The sequence below is a fragment of the Rhododendron vialii genome, chromosome 1a, assembly GCF_030253575.1.
Source record: "Rhododendron vialii isolate Sample 1 chromosome 1a, ASM3025357v1".
Classification (NCBI taxonomy): Eukaryota; Viridiplantae; Streptophyta; class Magnoliopsida; order Ericales; family Ericaceae; genus Rhododendron; species Rhododendron vialii.
The window spans coordinates 39,828,929-39,849,124 of NC_080557.1; the positions used below are offsets into that span (position 1 = coordinate 39,828,929).

Genomic DNA, 20,196 nt, shown 5'->3' on the forward strand with positions numbered 1-20,196 from the left:
GAATATAATTCCATTACAAAATAACATAAATTGAACGTTACAGATTACATGTTACATAAACAGAATGCGAAACAAACTGAGAATGTGAATTGAACCGAGCCCTGAATCAATCTCCTTAAAACAAATTCACCGCCTCACCGTTGGGTGTTGGAGATTGACCAGCATCTGTTTCCAGGATAAAACGGCTAGATCATAGCTATCAGAACACCACCGAAAAGCTGCCTTCGCGAACTGAACATTAGATAACTTGTGAAGAACTTCTGAAAACGGAATCATCAATATATAGCCAAAGGAGAGACCTTTGAGCTAAATGACAGAGTTCAATGCTATGAAACCGCTGAAATGAATTCCAACTAAAATTCTACCATAAACCACACATAATAGGGTATTTAACCAGCTGAAAATGGCTGGAACTTGAATCGCCTCGCCCAGATACAATGAATCAATGGGAGGCCTTTCGGTTGCCTCGAGAGGCCCAAAGGCTCAATTTTCATTCACAAAATCTGCAAAATTTCCAACAGGTAGCTCCGGGTTATATATGGAGAGAAAATCAATAGTCACTTCCGGAACAATCCAGTGTTGTTTTTTCATAATTGATCAAGTGTTCAAGTTAATTTACTCGTACTTTGATGGTATATAATTCCAGTAATGCTTCCGTGGTATGCTTAATGAATTAATTACTGCAAGACATTATTTGGGTTACACCTTATTTTTTGGGCTATTATATGCTGTAGAGCCCTCCTTCATTACTCACCAAAAATCAAATCAAAAAGGGATCAGAAAGAAACCCTAATAGTGAGCTGTTGTGGAACGAAAAGAAAAAAAGAGGTGGAATTGGACTTGCATGGTTAGAGTACAAAGTTTAATTTGATGAAAAATATGATGGTATATATATAACATTCACAAAACGTTACAAAATAACAGTTCACCGTATTGCCATTTCTTATGAGGTCTTATCTAGTTTTAATTCCAGAGTCGTTAACCAACTCGGATTTTTTTAACTGATTGTCACGTGACAATAATATAGGATTTTCTAAAAGCATTAATTCCAGCCTCGACTAGCTATATCGGGGAATTTCAATTTTTCTTGAAGGTTCATGTGACTATTTTGACACCTCTGGATTTGACATCCCGGAAATCCTTCCTCTGCAACAAAGTACTATCAAATTTCGCAACAACAGTATGTACAAAATCTTTAAGGGGGGGAAAAGACAAAGGAAAAAACCATTCTGAGTTGCTCTTAAAATCGAAGGTGTCCGTGTGAGCTTTGTTCTTAATTCATGAGTGGGTTTGGTAAATAAAGAAGATGATGAAGCAGTGTTTGTGAACCCTACCAATTATTGACAGAAATTATAAGTTGATGTTTTGTACCCCTAGGGACGGTGGCAGAAAGCGATTGCATGAAAAAAAGGAGTGGCTGATGATCAAAATGCAAAAACAAGAGGGCTGAGTCTGAGAGGTGAGAAATTTTTCAGTGCGAGAGGGTACCACGTCGTGTCTGCTCGGTGCATCCAATGTACATGATTCTCTAGAGTAACCAATGTACTTGACGAGGTCTACTAGATAAAAGTTAGTTTTGTTCATCGAAGTGCCCTCAAATACAGCCACAAATTACTAGTTTCCTTTCTAGCTACAATAATAACCTGCAAATTATTTTCTTGAGCATTGAGAGTCTGATCAGACTGCTTCAATTTAATACTAGTAGCAATTAGGAGTTACCACTTCTGAAGAACTCTGAGAAAATAAGCAAAGATACATCACAACAAAAATCAGTACCTCAATCAAGAGCATTTAATGAAGCAACACTCCCCCTGAATGGTCCAATTTGAACAAATACTATATGGGTCCCTTCTTCCAGTATCTTCTTCTCAGAGCCCAACTATTGGGTGTACAGTACACCACACCACACCAATATTGCGTGGCATCCACCCACACTACTTTGTTAAAGCGTCCTTGCAAAAATTATTTCATTCGATTATCAGTAAAAACGTAGTAACTTAATCGATTCATTCAAATTTTTCTCATGAATTGATCAAGTTTTTATCGCTATCCGAATGAGTTAATTTTTTATTGAAACGACTAAAAATATGTCTCAAACAAAGTTAGCTTCTCCGATCATTTGTAGGGAGCTCAGAGGCGAGTCCCACACAATATGGTGTGCAGCTGGATTCTGGTGTGCACCAAATGGTGTACCCATAGTAATTTTTTTAAACAAGAAAGATACATATAACCATAGTAATCAGATCTAGGTGTGGGCTTATGGGGGCCACGGCTCCCGCGTTGTTTCGGGTTTTTTGTTCTTTCAAATTTTAATATTAGTATTAGTTATTTTTTGTTTGTTAAGAATATTTAGATATTGTATTTTGTATTGGGTGTTATTGAGACATTTAAATACTTTAAAAATGTGTTCGTTTTGGATCCCAAAAATCAATTTTTCTCTCTGCGCACGGTCTCCCATTAGTTTTTTCTTTAATTATTAATCTCATTTCTCTTTTTATCTCTACTACCCAAAAAACCTCCCTCAAAACCTAAACCAAACAAACTATTAACCCTATTCGTTTTGGGTATTTTGGATTTGAATTTATAGGTAATGAGTGTAGAGAGAAGTAGAGTAATGATTGAAAATATGAGTAAAATATAAGTAATAATTAGAGAGAGATAGAGAAAAAATGAAAATAATTATTGAAAATAGAAGTAATAAAAATACTCAACCAAACGGGCTAAAGATTTCCGAATCTTGAAATTTCAAAATTATATTATTCATAGTTCGGCCACTACATTTATGAAATTTTAGTTCCGTTCCTTGCCAGTAATCCTACAAATAAGTATCTATATTATGGAGTATCAATCACTCTCGGGGTCCCGTCTTCAATTACTCCGTATATTCTTCTCCTCCATTTATACTGATGCCAAAAGTAACTTTAGCGCGCTGCAGATCGGTGACCGTTTCTGCATTCTTATTTCAAGTCGTCTTCATACCCGTGGGTTATTGTCCTATATATTTTTAACATTAGCCCATGCAACACATGTGGAATCTTGATCGAATGGGGTGGCGGTGCCGCGGTGGTCCCTGGGACGGTGATACTGGATGGCCCACGGCCACCCGACAATATCTTTTTGAGATGAGATACGACAGCCATGCTGGAAATTAACCTCTCAGCTGGCTCGACTTATTATTCGGTGGCGCATGTGGTGGGGCACCGTCACTTATTATGTACCTAAAACCCTTTTCTACCGTACATTCATGTGGAGTTCAAACACCTTCTTTTTTTTATATAGGTAACAAAAATTTATCAAAACTCGACAAATTATACATCAAGAAGAGAAAAGGAAGAGGAAAATCCAACTAAAAGTTAGATAAAAACAGCTAGAGGGCCAAGCCCAAAACACTTAAAGAAAGGGCAACCCCCAACAACCCAAAGGCAAAGCAGACAAAAAGCCAAATCCCACCTAGCTATTTTTTACCAAGCTTCATAAAAATGTGTGGTGGGAAAGATTGTTAAGGCATCATGCGACCATGCCCCGAGAGCACTGAATCCCCATCTATCTCATGCTTGGCTTTGTCCTTCCAGCTGGAAATTTTCAATACTTTCATGATCATGGCGAAACCTTTCTTCAAGTCTCTCAATTTTCACTTCTGATCTTGTGCCATTTGTTGGCACTTTTCCACTTATTGAAATGATCATTTCATTCCTTGTCTTTCTCCAATAAAAGTTTCACAAATGCAACCTCATCCACTTTAAATCTAACCAAAACTTTTATGAGGTAGTAATAAAATTTGAAGGTTGCTTTGTTTTGTTTGCTATTTTTGGAAATAAAGCAAATATTTTAGGACGGCCAAAATAGAATGATGATTGATGAGTAAACAAAATGGGAAGAGGGAATATTTTAAGGCCCATATTTTTATTGTTTTGTTTTGTTTTAATGCCCAGATACCCTGTAAAAATTGAGTACTTTTCATTAGTAGTTTGTCCAATCACTAATTTTAGGGTTCCAGTGTTAGTGGTGTAAGTTTGTTCCGACGCTCGATCAAAAAAAATAAGTTTTGGTCACTTAACCAAAGAAGCACTAAAAAAGAGTGTTCTGATAAATACAGAATGTCAAATCACGTTCCTTTAGTTTATGGCAAATATTTTTTATTTTACTCGATAAATGTCTAGGCTATTTGTAATTCGGGATGGAAAAGGGGTACCGCTATGCGGCATACGGGTAGAACAAGCTCAAAGAGTATCAACTATTACACCAAATACTTGTGCTCCCGGCGAGAATCGAACCATCACCTTTTATGTGAAAGGAATTCGATCAATTCCTTAATACAACTTTTGTACTACATGCTTAAACATTCGCTGAAGCCAGCCTTAGCTGGACGACACAGGCTTGGTGAAATGGGCTTAGAAAAATGGGTTCTCTCCAGGACTAAGGTAAGGATGTAAGTGGGGCAGGATTTAAAATCCAGTTGGTTACTTGTATCTCCGTTCGAAAGAATACTTGTACTCCAACTTGTAAGGTTGGGCCGAAAAGTATGAGTATTAAGTTTTTAGATGAGTTGGTGTGATAATCATTTGTAACGTACTTGGCGGAGAAAACCTTAAATCTCTCGTGCCAATCCATAGATTAACTTCTCAGTTGAACTTTTAAGGTTAATTTGTATTTCAATCTTGATTCTAAAAAAAACTGGAGATTCCTCTAGACCTGAGCTACATGAAGAAAAAATCAAAGTCCTAGCTACATCTTTTACGCGGTTACACCCTAGATGCATTCCAATAGAACTTACAATGTCGAATGCGTGTGTGACTCGCTATTTTCCTGGAAAAAAATAGAAGATAAATCAAAGTTCGACGTTGTTACATTGTAACCAAACTCGCGTGAATTCACATTGGACCCACTATTTTGAAGACAAATTGCAATGTTTCGTATGATATTTCAAATACCGTCCCTGATGATACAGAAGACCCTATAATTCCACAGGTTTCTATTTACTATTTGAAATTTTATTTTCATTTGGGGCACAGTATTTTATTCATTTTACGCTAAAATATGTACAAGTACCCGAAAAAATTCCCACAACGATAACACCTTCATCCCAAATAGATTGTCTAGTTAGTATAAATTACAAAAACTCATTGATATTTGGTAGGGGTGAAAATCGGTCGGTTAGGTTCAGTTTTTGGGGGGTGCGGGACTGAACAGATTGGTCGAGCAATCCGTTGGTTTTTCTTTCACCCTACTAGCAGCAAAAAGTTAGAAATTTTTTGACAAAGACACATTATTATTTTTAAGTTCCAATTTTATAGACCGGACAATCTTTTTTAAACGAAGGGAGTACCGGCTCGGCTAAACCTCCATCACGGGCTTTTTGAAGGGGTCTAATTTGGAAATACTGTACTGTGGGACGGTGGCTTCATTGCAGTGTGGCCCAACCTCCCTAATCGAATAGTAGTACCAACGGATACGGGCCTTCCTTGAGAGGTCCACTTATACTATTGCGAAAGTCTGGAAAAACCCGAAAGGGTTGCGCTTTACTGTTCGATCGAGACCTGCTTCGGCCGGAGGCTAAAGGTCCAAATTTGTCAGGTGCAGTACAGCCCATCAAGAAAGGGAAAGGACCACAAGATGCTAATCATTTGGCAAATCCGACAGTTACCTTTCACGCCAGTTGCTTTCCAACACGTTCTGTCGTTACCGGAAGCAATATGTGAACAATGAACATGTGTGAACCTAAGGATTAGTCGGGGTGGTTCGTGGGTGCACTCCCCACAAAGTTGGTAGGAATTCGAATTTAGCAGTCAAGCCACAAGGAAAATAATTTTCATGTTAATTTCTAGTATCAATGTGAATAGTCTGTCTTTGACCGAATTGGAAAAGAATTCAACGAAGTGCACGCAAGCTGAAATAGACAATCCTATCATCTATCTATTTTAATATATAAAGGGAGAGCACCCTTTGGTGTCACCTCTTTTTTGAAGCTGTATAGACTTTTGATTGTCCAAAAATACCCTTTTAAAACTGAAGTATTTCAACTATGAACAGTTTCTATACTTTGTTACTGCAAGGGTAAAGAGAGAATTTAACTCTGAATTGAAACTATATGTCTAATAACTGCCAACAATCTCCACCATTTCGGATAAAAAATAATGTTGAAAAAGAAGAAAAAGAGCTCTGCTAACAGCAGAGACAATTTGCAGAGAACCACGCAGAGACAAACGCGTTTGGCCCCATTTCGGGTTCCAAAAAAATCTAGAAAAATATCCATAAATTTTTGAATATTATTTTATGGAGCCCTGTAAAAAATCAGCTCTAGTGGATATCGGTAAGTATTATTTTTTGATTCGTAGGGGCGAAACTGCTCAGCTCGCCCTTACGAATCAAAAAGTAATACTTACCGATATCCACTGGAGCTGATTTTTTACAGAGCCTCATAAAATAATATTCAAAAATTTATGAATACTTTTTAAGATTTTTTTGGGACCCGAAATGGGACCAAACGCGTTTATCTCTGCGTGGTTCTCTGCGAATTGTCTCTGCTCATAGTTTTTTTGAAAAAGAATTCCACCATTTCTCCTTCAATCTATACAACCACTGACCAGTAATGATGGCACAATTACATATGGTAATTTCTGTAGAAGGAAGGTAAATTGCAGAAATCTCTCTCTCTCTCTCTCTCTCTCTCTCTCTCTCTCTCTCTTTAAAGTTCTCTTTCAACCGAAAGGGTTGCGCTTTACTGTTCGATCGAGACCTGCTTTGGCCGGAGGCTTTAGGTCCAAAGTTGTCCGGTGCAGTACAGCCCATCAAGAAAGGGAAAGGACCACAAGATGCTGATCATTTGGCAAATCCGACAGTTACCTTTCACGCCAGTTCCTTTCCAACACGTTCCGTCGTTACCGGAAGCAATATGTGAACATGTGTGAACCCAAGGATTAGTCGGGGTAGTTCGTGGGTGCACTCCCCCACAAAGTTGTTAGGAATTCGAATTTTGCAGTCAAGCCACAAGGAAAATAATTTTCTTGTTAAATTTCTAGTATCAATATGAATAGTCTGTCTTTGACCGAATTGAAGAAGAATTCAACGAAGTGCACGCAAGCTGAAACAGACAATCCTATCATCTATCTATTCTAATCTATAAAGGGAGAGCACCCTTTGGTGTCACCACTTTTTTGAAGCTGTATAGACTTTTGATTGTCCAAAAATACCCTTTTAAAACTGAAGTATTTCAACTATGAACAGTTTCTATACTTTGTTACTGCAAGGGTAAAGAGAGAATTTAACTCTGAATTGAAACTCTATGTCTAATAACTGCCAACAATCTCCACCATTTAGGATAAAAAATAATTCCAACATTTCTCCTTCAATCTATACAACCACTGACCAGTAATGATGGCACAATTACATAAGGTAATCTACAGAAAGGTAAATTGCAGAAATATCTCTCTCTCTCTCTCTCTCTCTCTCTCTCTCTCTCTCTTTAAAGTTCTCTTTCAACCGTTCAACTAGATCAACTTATCTTCCTCTTTTCCTCAAAGGACCAACTTGGTACCAAATCCCCTCCAATCTACTGAAAGCACTTCTAAATTCACATGTGCAAGTTGAATCCACGATGTTTTCCTACCGTCGGTGGGGAATTTAGATTTTGCCTTTTTTATTTTATTTTTTTCCGTCTTCCTCAAAACACCATCAAAATTTGATTTTGCCCGACCCCTAGTACATATTAAAGAAAAAGAAAACGGTCTTGTTTGGGAAAAGTTATGTGATGATCCCAAAAGCAAGGTGAATTTACTAAAAACGAGATGGTTTTATTATTTTTTTGGCCAAGAAAAGCAGTATTACTTACCACAAAACATGGTTTACATACTATTTTCTAAGGCAATACTTACTACTTCCTCCGTCCGTATTTGTTGGTCCATTTTGGAAATTCGTGTCATTTTTAAATTGTTTATATCTTTCAATTTGTAATATTTTTCATGATTTTGAAAATTTTGAATAATATAACTAATTGAGATCTATCAAACAAGATTCATATTGTATATTTTTCGATATCTATATTGAAAGATATAAACAATTGAAAAGAGCCACAGACTCCCAAAAAGAAGTAACAGACACGGACGGAGGGAGTATGTTATATGGTTACACTTACTACATCGTATGGCTACACTGACTACACCTATTACTGATATGTTTTAACAATCAATGATTGAAATCAATTGTTGATATGAACTCATACAATCTAAAGATTAGGAACAGTTGGGAGCATCATAGCCATTGCCTTTGTTAGGCGGAGGGTAATAAAAATATAATGACAAATAAATTTGAATTTTTTTTTTTGCGGGTATCAATTCTATTTTTTCTTGAACATTGATACAGTTTGTACCGATTATTCTACGCCTAATGGCCGGAGGTTAGCATTTCGAAAGGAAAACATCAACATGTGACACTCTGGGTGTGGGGCAAAAGTGGATAAAAATGGTGGCTTTAGGCGCTGATGTGTTTTCTCGTCAGTTAATACTAATCTCCGAGCCTTATCCATAAAGCGTAAGTCCAACGGCGGCCTACCGTTTTCACTAGTCCGATGTTCGGGGCCCTGTATAGTGACCTTATCACGCTCTTCTTACCGCGTGACTCACACTGCCTAACAATTTCACATTCTTTTTTTTTTTTTAAAATGAACTTTTCTCATTCTTGTTTGGGGTGGGGGGAAATTTGAACCTCCTACACCCTCCGAAAATACGAGGAAATTAGTGATACCAGTTATTTGTAGAAATTGAAAATATTTAACATGCTTTCTTGTAAATAAAACTTTGGTAGCTATTATGGCTGAGCACTTTATCGTTTTAGCAATGTGTTTTTTTTTTTTTTTGACAAAATAATTGCATTCGTTATTGAAATGATCAAAATTATTGACGAAAGAGAATGCAAGCTATTCATTGAAATTATTTTTCATTTTGTAAAATTTCATATTACATTTTATACATTTTCGTGATAATAAATAATTCTTTTAAAAGCCTCACGATTGAGCTTTGAAGTGCACAAATTATTCAATACTCTCACAAGTGGACCTAGCATTGACTTGTAAGAGGGTTAGATCATGCTTCGATACTAATCTGTTTTTCATTGTTTATTTAGTAATGAACTTTGAATTGAACTATATGCTACATTTTGTATTGTGCACTTGTCAATCCTAGTGCTCAATTCTCAATGTGAGCCCAGTCTCTCGATCGACTACATTTAAAGAGATTAAATTTTCGGTGTTTCGATTAAAAATATAACGACCTCAGATCATAAATTTATCGTGTGTATATATATAGTATGATTCATACCCATTGTGAGGATGGTATAATTAATTGTTTTGGAGTATCAGATATCGCTTCACCATTACTCCCCTCCAATAAGTCAATATTTAGCTTATTGTCATTATAATATTAACTCATTTTTCTATAATAACAAACAAAATTACGCAAAATCAAAACTCCGTGCAGCACACGACTGCCTAAGGGAAGGTGGGATTTGTAAATCCTCCCTCATCCTCTCACATCCTCGTCCCGAAACTGCCCCCAACAGTTACCATGGTTCATAAACACAACTTCATGTGAAAATCCACAAAGAACATGTCCAACAAAAAAAAAGCATCACCCTAACAGCCGTTGTTTTCCCGCTACATAAAAGCCCACACCTCCACCATCTCCTGTTCACCGCAGCTCCGGCAACCACCTCTCTCTGTCTCACATCCGTCGTGGAGATTTATTTCGCGATTCCGGTAAGGCACTAAAAAATACCCATCAACACGCGTTTCCGTTTCTTTCTGGTGCGGACAAACCACCCATATTAGAATACTCCAATGATTGGTTCGTTCCAATAAATATATCACCCTTAACAGCCGTTGTTTTGCTGTTAGTTTTGAATTTTTAATAATAAGGTAGTCCAGTCGTTATGTGCCTGTTCTACTATTATATTGCGATTGGTGTGTTTTTTGGGGGTAAAATATTGCAATTGGTGTTGAATTTGATAACATGTTGACAAGGTTTTAGATCGTGAAAGAAGAAAAGGCTGAATCTTTGGGGAACTGGGAAAGAATGGGGACTGAATTTGAGCATCCATCATCCTCTCATGGGTTTACCAAAAATGAGTCTGCAATGGAGCTTGAATCCAGAAATTTCGGGTATTTCTTCTCAATTCGATCTCTTCTTCGTGTTTTTATTCGGAATAGTGTATTCTCCTTACTGATTTTGTGATGGGTTGGGATGTTTAGGTGCATTCATTACAGGAGGAAATGCAAAATCAGGGCACCCTGTTGTGATGAGATTTTTGATTGCAGGCATTGCCATAATGAAGCAAAGGTGTGGTCTTTATTCTTTTATTTGTTGTTTTCCCTTTTGCTCTTTTGTGTTTTCCCCAGTTGAGATGAGATGAGATTAATTCCCTAATTCTTAGCTGCTAAAATTCCCTTTTTCGCATCTATTGATGAACAGAACACACTGGACATTGATCCCGTTCGTAGGCACGACATTCCGCGACATGAAATTAAAATGGTATGTTCATGGCTGCCAAATAATGGAAATTCCCTTCTCTATGTTCATGACTTATTTTTCAATTTTCATTCAAGGTTTCTAAGTGTTTCGTATTTTATGTGTTTTTCAGGTCATATGCTCCCAATGTGGCACTGAGCAAGATGTGAGTCTCCAAAAGAATTTATATTTTAGTGTCAAATAAAACAAAAGGAAATTTATTTTTCTTATCCTCTTGGCTAACCTTCTCTTCTTACTTCTTAGGTCCAACAAAATTGCATTAGCTGTGGAGTTTGCATGGGGAAGTACTTTTGTTCGAAATGCAAATTCTTTGACGATGATGTGAGTTTCATCATGTTATCCGTTGTTTGTTCTTCAAAAATTTGGTAAATCTGCTTGATTAAAGAAGGTTATGCATATCAGGTTTCAAAGAACCAATACCACTGTGATGGATGTGGAATCTGCAGGTGAAATTCTCCGCACCAATTCTCTTTTATTCTTTTGTGTACTTTCAGTAGTTAAAGGAAATTTAGAGAGGTTTCAATTAAGCAAGAAAAACAGGTAGAGAATGAATAGATATTCTTTCAAAAATATCCCCATCTTTACGTTCTACTAACAAAGAATTGTACGGATATACAATATAATCTCTTTGAAAAATTTAGGATTCTGCAACTGCTTTTTTTTAGCTAAGCGAAATAATTGCCTCAAACTTTTGCCGATCTTTTGGCCTTTTCAGTCATTGGCATCCATTTTATGGATATTTTTGTCTGTGGTTGCTTTTGCAGAACTGGAGGCAAGGAGAATTACTTCCACTGCAACAAGTGTGGTAAGCCAAGCTAATTTTCTATTTCTGTTAGCACTAAATAAAGCTACGTTTGCATCAAGGATTTGAAAATGGGTTTTGCAAGGAAAAGAGGGATTCAAAATGAAGAACACAGCCTTGAGGGTTTTGTTTTCTTTACAACTGAGTAGAGCTTTACTGTAATGGATTGCAGGGTGCTGCTATTCAAATGTGATTCAGGATTCCCACCATTGTGTGGAAAGAGCAATGCACCACAATTGTCCAGTTTGCTTTGAGGTAATTGAAAGCTTAGACGTAAAAATCTATTCACCAAAACACAAGTTTTACAGAAATGTATCAATTCTCAAAGGGACATGAATACACATCTGCAGTTCCTATTCGACACGATAAAAGAAGTCACCGTCTTACCTTGTGGCCACACGATACATTTGGAATGTGTGAAAGAAATGGAGCTACATTTCAGGTACGAACTCCGCGAATAGAAATCTCAGCTGGGATGCAGGAATCTTACATATGAGTTGGGAATGAGGTTTTTATGCTTTCTCAATATAAGGTTTGGAACGGACCGGGCACGAAAGTGATTCACGATCAAGTATCCAAACTAATACTACCTAGTAATCATGTGCCTATAATCTCGTAATATTGCGAACCCTGCAGATATTCATGCCCAGTTTGCTCCAAATCCATCTGTGATATGTCCAGTGTGTGGGAAAAGCTTGATCATGAGGTATTTTTCTTGAATACCTTTGTCTTCTTTGTTTCTATTTGTAACTGTTTCCAAAAGTTATGTGCCAATTAACATTCATTTACAAAAACTGAATTCAGATTGCGGCGACTCCAATGCCACAGTTCTACAAAAATAAACTGGTAAGTTACAAGGAATCTCTTCAAATAAACTAAAATGAGCGATCATTTGATTAGCCTGCATTTTATTATGTTGCAATGGATTTTCTTAGAGCATGCGCATCACATACACCAATTGATGTATGTATTCAATCACAGCTCAAACGAATGCTTTGTACGTGTTCAGGTACGAATCCTCTGTAACGATTGTGGAGAAACATCGGAAGTTCATTTCCACGTTGTCGCACACAAATGCCAAAAATGCAAATCATACAATACCAGACAGATACAGGGAGGCTCCACTACTTCTTGCCCCTCGAGGATTGCTGAGATTGGTGAGGTGACTGCTGATTGAATCATGAGTTTCAACGGATGACACAATTGTTCGACTCCCGAGAATTCGAAGATTGTTTTGAGAGAAGGGGAGTATTTTTTTTTCAGATATAGAAGCAGAGGGCAGAGGGATTGTCTCTGGTATAATGTTCAGCACTAAATAGACCATCCTGTGTACAGATCATTTCATAGTAGTCGAAGTTTTTTCGAGGCTCCGCGGGTTTAATCCATCAGTGTTAAGTGGATGTATTGTTTCGTTTTCCAGAGTGCCCATGTGGTTGTTGGACCGGCCCACTACTCGAAATCTCAAACCGTCCTTTTTAGCCTGTATTGCAATAATGCATTGCGGCGTTGTAGTCAGTCATAGTGCGCCTAAATGGGATCATTCAAGATTTTATCATCATGGGGTGAATTGTTCATTTTACTTTACTGAGGTCGCTAAAGATGAAACCCTGATGTTGACATCTCAAAACGCGTAAAATGAGTGGTTCTATAAAATGAACAGTTGTAACCATGATATTGAGAAGGACTCAACCGAGGTGCGCTAACACGTGACATTGGGTTAATGAATGTCTGAGTTATTGAGTTGAGTTGAGCAGAAAGAAGTTCAGGTTTGGGTATCCAAAGCTTCTATTCCACAGGGTCCCGACAGAAAGTCCTCCCCGCGGGGAGTCCCACAGCTCGTAATTGTGAATAAAAACAGGGAGGAAATGTTGGTAGGGAAGTAAAAGGTGTGTTGCTCTCTTTGAATTAAAGTGAACATGGCCACATGGGTTCTTTTGGTAGTCACTCACGTGTGGTACAACTTTTGAGAGAGGGAGAGAGAGAACAATGCAGCCCTTTCAATACTAACATACACGACAAGATCCTAGTAATTGTTAGCCAAATCTTTGAACTGCTAAAGAAAGAAAAGGGCATTCATGGCATACAAAGAGAGCAATTAGTAAACCCTTTGCATTGCATGAATCAATTTGTTCTTTTTTCTTCGGTGCTTGGAGATTCGGGTACAGCCCATGGGATTAGGAGCTCAAAAAGTGCTAAAAAAGTTGTAGACACTCATGCCACGATTTACCCTATGCCTTTCCCCCCGTGAAAAGTCTACCCTATTGAGTGAGTTTTTTAGCCTTTTGACTTTGAAATAGGACCGTTTTGCCTTGTCAATTGACAGAATCCCATGTCTACCCTATAGTGTGTTTCTCAAGAGAAGAAAGAAATACTCCATCAAATTTCTCTTCCTCTCTATTACGTACTTTATAATTTTTTAAAAATCGTCCACCTTTTGAAAAATTACTTTTTAAAAGTCCAATTTATTTTTTCCTCCACTGTTGTATTTAAATTTGAATATGGGAATGAAAGCAAACAAAGGAAATAGTTCAATTTTCTCTTATTGGCTAGTCAAAATGAACAATAATTTTGAAATACCCCTAACAGGAAAGACGGACTAAAATTTCAAAACGGAAGGAATACTTCAGTAAAATAAAATAAAAACAGCTTTAATTTCCCTTCCTATTGTTTCGTTCCCTTTATCTTTGATTCTTTGTTAGTTTCAGTTCATTCTAGGCCTGTTTATAGACCAGATCCGATTCGGATCCGATCCGAAAAAATCCGATCCGGATCCGGATCCGATAATGACAATCCGAAATCCGATAATCCGAATCCGGTAATTCAAATACGGATTCGGATCGGATCGGATTAAATCCGTTATCAATCCGAATCCGAACTTTATTTTTTTTAATTTTTTAATTTTTTTTAAAAAACAGTAAATTTTTAATTTTGAAAAAAAAAATATTTAAGAAGTTTTATTTTAATTTTTTTAGATTTTTTTTGAAAAAAAAACAATTTTTTTTTTTGCTAAAATTTCTGAAGTAAAAAAAGTTTTCGGATCGGATTCGGATCCGGATCCGGATTACCACTATCGGATTTGAGTCTTATCGGATCCGGATCGGATTTGGGTCTTATCGAATCCGGCCCATTGACAGTCCTAGTTCATTCGCATTTTATTTCAGCTTCTCTTTTAAATCAACCTATGGAAAATCATATTTCTTCTCTCCTTTCTTTGCTATTATCAGCAAAACCAAACAAGATAGTCAAACATTTTTCCTAGAATCTCTCACTTGGTCTATCCTTCTCTTTCCTTTTACAGAAAACATACCAACTTTAGGCTGCACACATAATCGAGCCAATTTTTACCAAATTTTGTCCCTATAACACAGTTTTTCCCCTAGTCTATGATTGCTTAAGCTACAAAGAGCAATGCCCGAACCACACTCACTTTATACACCCACACACAAGTGTGTTCTTGTGAGTGGGCTAGCATTTTTTAAGCTACAAAGGAACTACTGGGGACAATTGGCTCCATAGCAGAACAGTAGCTGAAGCAACTCAATACAGCGTAAGAAAAGACTAGTAAAAGTACAATTCACTCCTACCAAAAAGCTGTATTACTAAGAGCAAAATTCAAAATATAGGGGCAAGTTCCCTCACACCACGCCTGAAGCCCCATCCCCAAAAGCAAATGAGGGGTTTAATCCCAGGAGTTTCCACTAGTTTCATAAGGTGTTGATTGGATTATAACCCGAGCTCCAGAAGCAAGCCTGTTGAAAGGAAATCAAACAAAAACACAAGAAACAAAAAAGTCTCAACAAACTTGAACTGGAAAAGCGGCAAAATATTAGTTCAATGCCTAGAGCAAAATGGGGAAGAGCAGGTACTTAACTTTCTTCTATTTTGATCACCTTTTCCTTCTCTTCCCTGAAAGAATCTAGCCTATTCGATTGTTGCTTCGCGGTGGAAGGCTCTGTGATCCTTTGGCTGCTGCCGTCGGACATGCTAGGGGTTATGGTTCGCGAGCTATCGGCTCCATCAGAGGAGATCCTTGGTCCCTCAGAAACAGGGGATCTCATTGATTCACTTCTTGGATGCTTGCTTAGCGAAACCTTTATTGACAATGGGATGCACTTCGACCGCACCAAAGTCTCCTCTTTGTCTGCAGCTAAATCATATTGCTTACTACTCCTGCGTTGCAAATTTGTTTCCAATTTTCAGTATGGCAGAGAGCAAGAACAAATACCATACTTAAGCACAATGTTTTGTCAAAAAATAGTCCCCTACTATCAAGAGAAAGATCATATATCCACCTCAAAAAGTGAAGATGAACGTGTGCAATTACCTAGTTTTGGGCAAAGGATGAATCAATTTCACGTCATCGCAATTTAAATACCTTTAAGTCTTGAATCACACCACTTAAGAATTCTAAATGGAAGCTTAATGCCAATGTACAAAAGTCCACTAGGTATCCATTTGGGTCTACAGTGTACAAGAAGTCTCCGTACTTAGTCTTCCAAAGCATTTGAAACAAGTTAATTTTCTTGTACATCTAAAGGATTCTTGTTTCAAGAAATAACCCACTACGATTTCTTAACAAAGATCATTTGGAGGTTCTTAACAATCTATCATTACGCCTACGACTGATTTGACCCATAATAGATTCATTCTAAAGGGTTACAACTGACCCTTGGATATTGTTCTAATCAAATTAGAATTTCCAATTATTATTTATGTATCTCCAAAACCTAGGGTACACCAATTTTCTCAAACCATCAAATCAGTAGACAGCGTACATTGACAACATTTGTATGTACCATCCATCGTTAGCTCTAACAGAGACGAGTATATTCCTTACAATTATTGCATCATAAACTCTTTCCTAATTAACACAACGTTTGGGATGGAGATGGAGATGGAGATGGAAAGTGGTGGTAAGAGCATGGGACATTTTCCCAAGTTGTATGGTACTGTGGTTGGCAGTGTGGAAAGGAGAGGAAGGAAGAAATGATTTAAATTAACACCTCCTAAAACTGGAGCCTTTCTCACTCCTAAACCAAATAGACAGTGATGTACGCCACGGGGTGCAAAGGACAACTCTTTAACACTAGATTATACAAGGAGTCGTTGAAAGCAGACTAACCTGTCAGCGTTGTATGAAGATGATCGTTTCAGAGCACTAAACCTGTCTCCTTCCTCTTTGAGCATAGTTTTCTCAAACAAGCTTCCGCTGAAGTATTCCTTATCTTCCAACCTCAGACCCATGAGCCTCGGATTCTCAATCAAGCAATCAAGCTCTCCCATCACATGCGATGTCGAGAACAAAGGGGAGGGGAATTTTGAATATGGAAAACTTGGCCTGTAGGTAGGGATGAGGCTAAAGCTGTGATCTTTCACTGAAATTGACCCACAGGAAATTAGTTGCATCAGCATGTTTGAGGCCTTGAGCTTTGTATTCAATGGCATCCGACATTCCTCCTCTTCAAGTATCCTAAAGCTGTTGGCCTTCCGAGCATCGGCCCTGATAAGAGATTCTAAGGTCGCAGTCTTCCCACCTGATGATGAAGTACTGGATGAAGGTGGAGGTGGGGAAATCGATTCCCTAGAAATATCAGAAGACTCTTTCACTTGTGGAACCCTGTTTTCACAAGATTCAGTAATCTCAGGTTCTAATGACCCATCATCAGTTGAAACACCCCTTGTGCAAGTCTCTCCAACTTTATTAGTTCTGATTACAGTTTCTTCGGTCTGAGTTGAAGCATCAGCTAAACCATCACCCTTGTGGACTTTGTGCTCTGCTAAGCTTAGACAACCATTCCAGGGGGAACTTTTCCCATCTCTATACCCTGGAGACACCCCAGATGAATCAGTAAGTCGGACTGGAGGAGAAAGCTCGTCGTCTTGGGAATGTTTTGAATCTCTCCCATTCATGCTTGAAGAAGATGAAGAATCATCATGAGCCCTCAAAGGTGCTGGTTCCGGTAATTGTCTTTGATTCTTTGATTTTGTAACTTCAGCAGGACTGAAACGACCTGGAGACAATAAAAAAAAATTGGAAGGGAAAAAGAAAGTTTTCATCCCGTGCTGAGATTATGAAGGAAAAGAAAGAAGAAAAATAACTCGAAGTTACTGGTAACTATGAAACCAAGTACTTGCTTACCTGAATGACATTCTTCGAAAAGTTCAGAACCCTTCAGAACGTACTCACTTCCCTGAGCGGGTAAAATTAAGTCATCTTCACAGATATCATGCCACACAAACCCATTCTTGTAGCTTCTGTAAGGGAAATTGGCAAACAGCATGAGAAAAAATTTCCAGAAAAATTTAAGAAGAAGAAATTAAAAAGATTCAGATATCCCACGGTTTAACCTCTTGCAAGACCACGAGTACATTGAAGCCATGCCTCTGCCTCTCAGAACATTAAGCTTAACAATCACATCTACACCACAAGCAAATTTTCAAACCCTATATGTTAGAACCAGATTGACCAAGAAATTTTCTTCTTATATAAGAATTCACTCACTCATATGCATATTTTTACCCTAAAGCCATCCTAGCCAAAGACATTATACGGCGCAATCTCACCAAAGGAATCCCCAACCCTAACCGCCTCTTTGGATTGTGAGAAATTAAGGATGCGATAAGAGAGTGAAGCTCTTTCTCACCAAATCTCACTAGAAAGGGAAAGGAGCCAATCACTTTTCCCTCCCTTTCTCACTATAGTACTCAATCCAAAAGAGTAATTTGGTAAGAACTAGTGGCGGAGCCAGGATTTTGCCCCCAGGAGGCCGGCTTAATAAACATATTTTTTATCGGAACTTATACTTATTATATCACAAGGTTTTTGCTTTCCAATACATTACATTTGTACTTTGAAATGATTCTCGCCTAAAATGCAACTAAATTATACCAATCGATTTGTTTTATTCTTTAGGCTACTTCTACTGTCACGTGTTTTTTTTTTTAATGAAAGAAATTGAGAAAGGAGAATGTAAAATAACCGGGTTTTTATCAAATCAAACCAAAATTATCAAGATTATAATTAGCTATACACAAATAATTATCAATAATATTCAAAATCATGTTTATACAAAATAACATTTTAAAACTCAGACACTCAGGCAACCGGGGCTGGGGGTGGGCCCCCCGGGCCCCAACATAGCTCTGCCCCTGGCAAGAACATCTACTCCTTTCTTTTCTTATCAAATCCCTCAATCCAAAGGGGCTGTAAGCCAAATCTAGGGCCGAATTACTACTTTGGCAACTCTAATTTAAATAGAGATTTTAGCCAAATTCTCTCTCTCTCTCTCTCTCTCTCTCTCTCTCTCTCTCTCTCTCTCTCTCTCTCTCTCTCTCTCAAACATAGCTAAAGCCAAAAAAAATCCTCAAAATACTACCATTAAACCTTGTACAGCAACATAATCTTGTTTTTTGTCGATAACTTAGGCGTCCAAGCCAGCTTCCACGCACATATGCATTTTAACATCGTAAAATGCCTGCGATTTAGGGGTCGGTCTAATGGTCTAGGCCTGGGACCTAGGATTTGCTCGCTCCTAAGGTCTCAGGCTCATCAAATTTCTCTTCCAATAAATTTTCAAAATTCTCCTCCTCTTGAAAAATTACTACTACTTTTTAAAAGTCCAATTCATTTTTTCCTCCACTTTTGTATATAAATTTGAATATGGGAATGAAAGCAAACAAAGAAATAGTTCAATTTTTTCACATTGAATAGTCAAAACTGACAAGAATTTTGAAATACCCCAAGAAGGAAAGATGAACTAAAATTTTAGAATGTTTGAGCATCCATCATCCTCTCATGGGTTCACCAAAAATGAGTCTGCAATGGAGCTTGAATCCGGAAATTTCGGGTATTTCTTCTCGAATTTGATATCTTCTTCAAGTTTTTATTCAGAATAGTGTATTCTCCTTACTGATTTTGTGATGGGTTGGGATGTTTAGGTGCATTCATTACCAGAGGAAATGCAAAATCAGGGCACCCTGTTGTGATGAGATTTTTGATTGCAGGCATTGCCATAATGAAGCAAAGGTGTGGTCTTTATTCTTTTATTTGTTGTTTTCCCTTTTGCTCTTCTGTGTTTTCCTCTACTGAGATAAGATTAATTCCCTAATTCTTAGCTGCTAAATTCCCTTTTTTCGCATCTATTGATGAACAGAACACATTGGACATTGATCCCGTTCGTAGGCATGACATTCCGCTACATGAAATTAAAATGGTATGTTCATGGCTGCCAAATAATGGAAATTCCCTTCTTTATGTTCATGACTTATTTTTCAATTTTCATCCAAGGTTTCTAAGTGTTTCTTATTTTATGTGTTTTTCAGGTCATATGCTCCCAATGTGGCACTGAACAAGAGTCTCCAAAAGAATTTATATTTTAGTGTCAAATAAATCAAAAGGAAATTTATTTTTCTTATCCTCTTGGCCAACCTTCTTGTAACGTTCCGATTTTTGGAAATGTTAATTTAATAAATTTTTAACATTTATTAAATAGAAATGAATATAAGGTCATTACAAACTCCAAAAATTTATAAATTCAAATTACATCTGTCTAACAAATAAAGGTGAGCACTAAGGTAATATACTTTTCGTATCCTTATTTTTTCTCAGCAAGTCTCTGATCAGTATCATACTCTTCTGACGGATAGTACTACACCTATACATCTCCAAACTCTCTGGCATAAGATGCCAGGGCCACAAAAAAATAGCACCGTGAGCAATTAAGCTCAATAGCTAACTCCTACCCCTATGTCCCATACTTTAAAAAAAAATAATATATAACTTTGCAAGGTAAAACTCAGAGATTTAACAGTTCAACAATAAATAACAATTCAACAAAAGTGTCAATGTCTTTTTAGAGTCAACGCAGCATATCGTAA

The 20,196-nt window shown here is 37.5% G+C and overlaps 3 protein-coding genes across 6 annotated transcripts; 2 read left to right on the top strand and 1 right to left on the bottom strand.

Annotated features, from left to right (window-relative positions):
• The first annotated feature begins 9,588 nt into the window (after window positions 1-9,588).
• On the top strand, window positions 9,589-12,719 carry LOC131333607 (E3 ubiquitin-protein ligase RZFP34-like). 4 transcript variants are annotated; one of them, XM_058368220.1, is made up of 13 exons: window positions 9,589-9,748; window positions 10,013-10,150; window positions 10,241-10,328; window positions 10,461-10,520; window positions 10,630-10,662; window positions 10,761-10,838; window positions 10,920-10,963; window positions 11,282-11,322; window positions 11,492-11,574; window positions 11,670-11,761; window positions 11,956-12,025; window positions 12,124-12,165; window positions 12,329-12,719. In XM_058368220.1, exons 2-13 carry the CDS (start codon window positions 10,065-10,067, stop codon window positions 12,494-12,496), a joined length of 885 nt encoding a protein of 294 aa, XP_058224203.1. In that variant the 5' UTR covers window positions 9,589-9,748; window positions 10,013-10,064; the 3' UTR covers window positions 12,497-12,719. The 4 variants fall into 4 exon arrangements, with proteins under 4 accessions (XP_058224203.1, XP_058224213.1, XP_058224228.1 ...); XM_058368230.1 differs by having other exon boundaries at window positions 10,020-10,150; XM_058368245.1 differs by having other exon boundaries at window positions 9,591-9,748; window positions 10,030-10,150.
• A 1,918-nt stretch (window positions 12,720-14,637) lies between these two features.
• On the bottom strand, window positions 14,638-17,821 carry LOC131333629 (protein SOSEKI 3-like). Its single transcript, XM_058368255.1, has 5 exons — window positions 17,668-17,821; window positions 17,459-17,574; window positions 16,442-17,330; window positions 15,190-15,489; window positions 14,638-15,068 (listed from the first exon to the last, which is right to left on the bottom strand). The coding sequence occupies exons 1-5, from the start codon at window positions 17,697-17,699 to the stop codon at window positions 14,999-15,001; spliced, it is 1,407 nt and encodes a 468-aa protein (XP_058224238.1). The 5' UTR covers window positions 17,700-17,821; the 3' UTR covers window positions 14,638-14,998.
• Window positions 17,822-19,073: 1,252 nt separating this feature from the next.
• On the top strand, window positions 19,074-19,698 carry LOC131331499 (E3 ubiquitin-protein ligase RZFP34-like). Its single transcript, XM_058365487.1, has 4 exons — window positions 19,074-19,166; window positions 19,258-19,345; window positions 19,473-19,532; window positions 19,642-19,698. Exons 1-4 carry the CDS (start codon window positions 19,090-19,092, stop codon window positions 19,696-19,698), a joined length of 282 nt encoding a protein of 93 aa, XP_058221470.1. The 5' UTR covers window positions 19,074-19,089.
• The last annotated feature ends 498 nt before the right edge of the window (window positions 19,699-20,196 follow it).

Coding starts and splice junctions, on each gene's coding strand:
- LOC131333629 (XM_058368255.1), bottom strand. CDS start 17,699: ATGGCTTCAATGTACTCGTGGTCTTGCAAGAG. Junction 17,575..17,667: donor TACTCGTGGTCTTGCAAGAG/GTTAAACCGTGG, acceptor TTTCCCTTACAG/AAGCTACAAGAATGGGTTTG. Junction 17,331..17,458: donor TTTCGAAGAATGTCATTCAG/GTAAGCAAGTAC, acceptor TATTGTCTCCAG/GTCGTTTCAGTCCTGCTGAA.
- LOC131333607 (XM_058368220.1), top strand. CDS start 10,065: ATGGGGACTGAATTTGAGCATCCATCATCCTCTCATGGGTTTACCAAA. Junction 10,151..10,240: donor CTTGAATCCAGAAATTTCGG/GTATTTCTTCTC, acceptor TGGGATGTTTAG/GTGCATTCATTACAGGAGGA. Junction 10,663..10,760: donor AATGTGGCACTGAGCAAGAT/GTGAGTCTCCAA, acceptor CTTACTTCTTAG/GTCCAACAAAATTGCATTAG.
- LOC131331499 (XM_058365487.1), top strand. CDS start 19,090: ATGTTTGAGCATCCATCATCCTCTCATGGGTTCACCAAAAATGAGTCT. Junction 19,346..19,472: donor ATTGCCATAATGAAGCAAAG/GTGTGGTCTTTA, acceptor ATTGATGAACAG/AACACATTGGACATTGATCC. Junction 19,533..19,641: donor CGCTACATGAAATTAAAATG/GTATGTTCATGG, acceptor TGTGTTTTTCAG/GTCATATGCTCCCAATGTGG.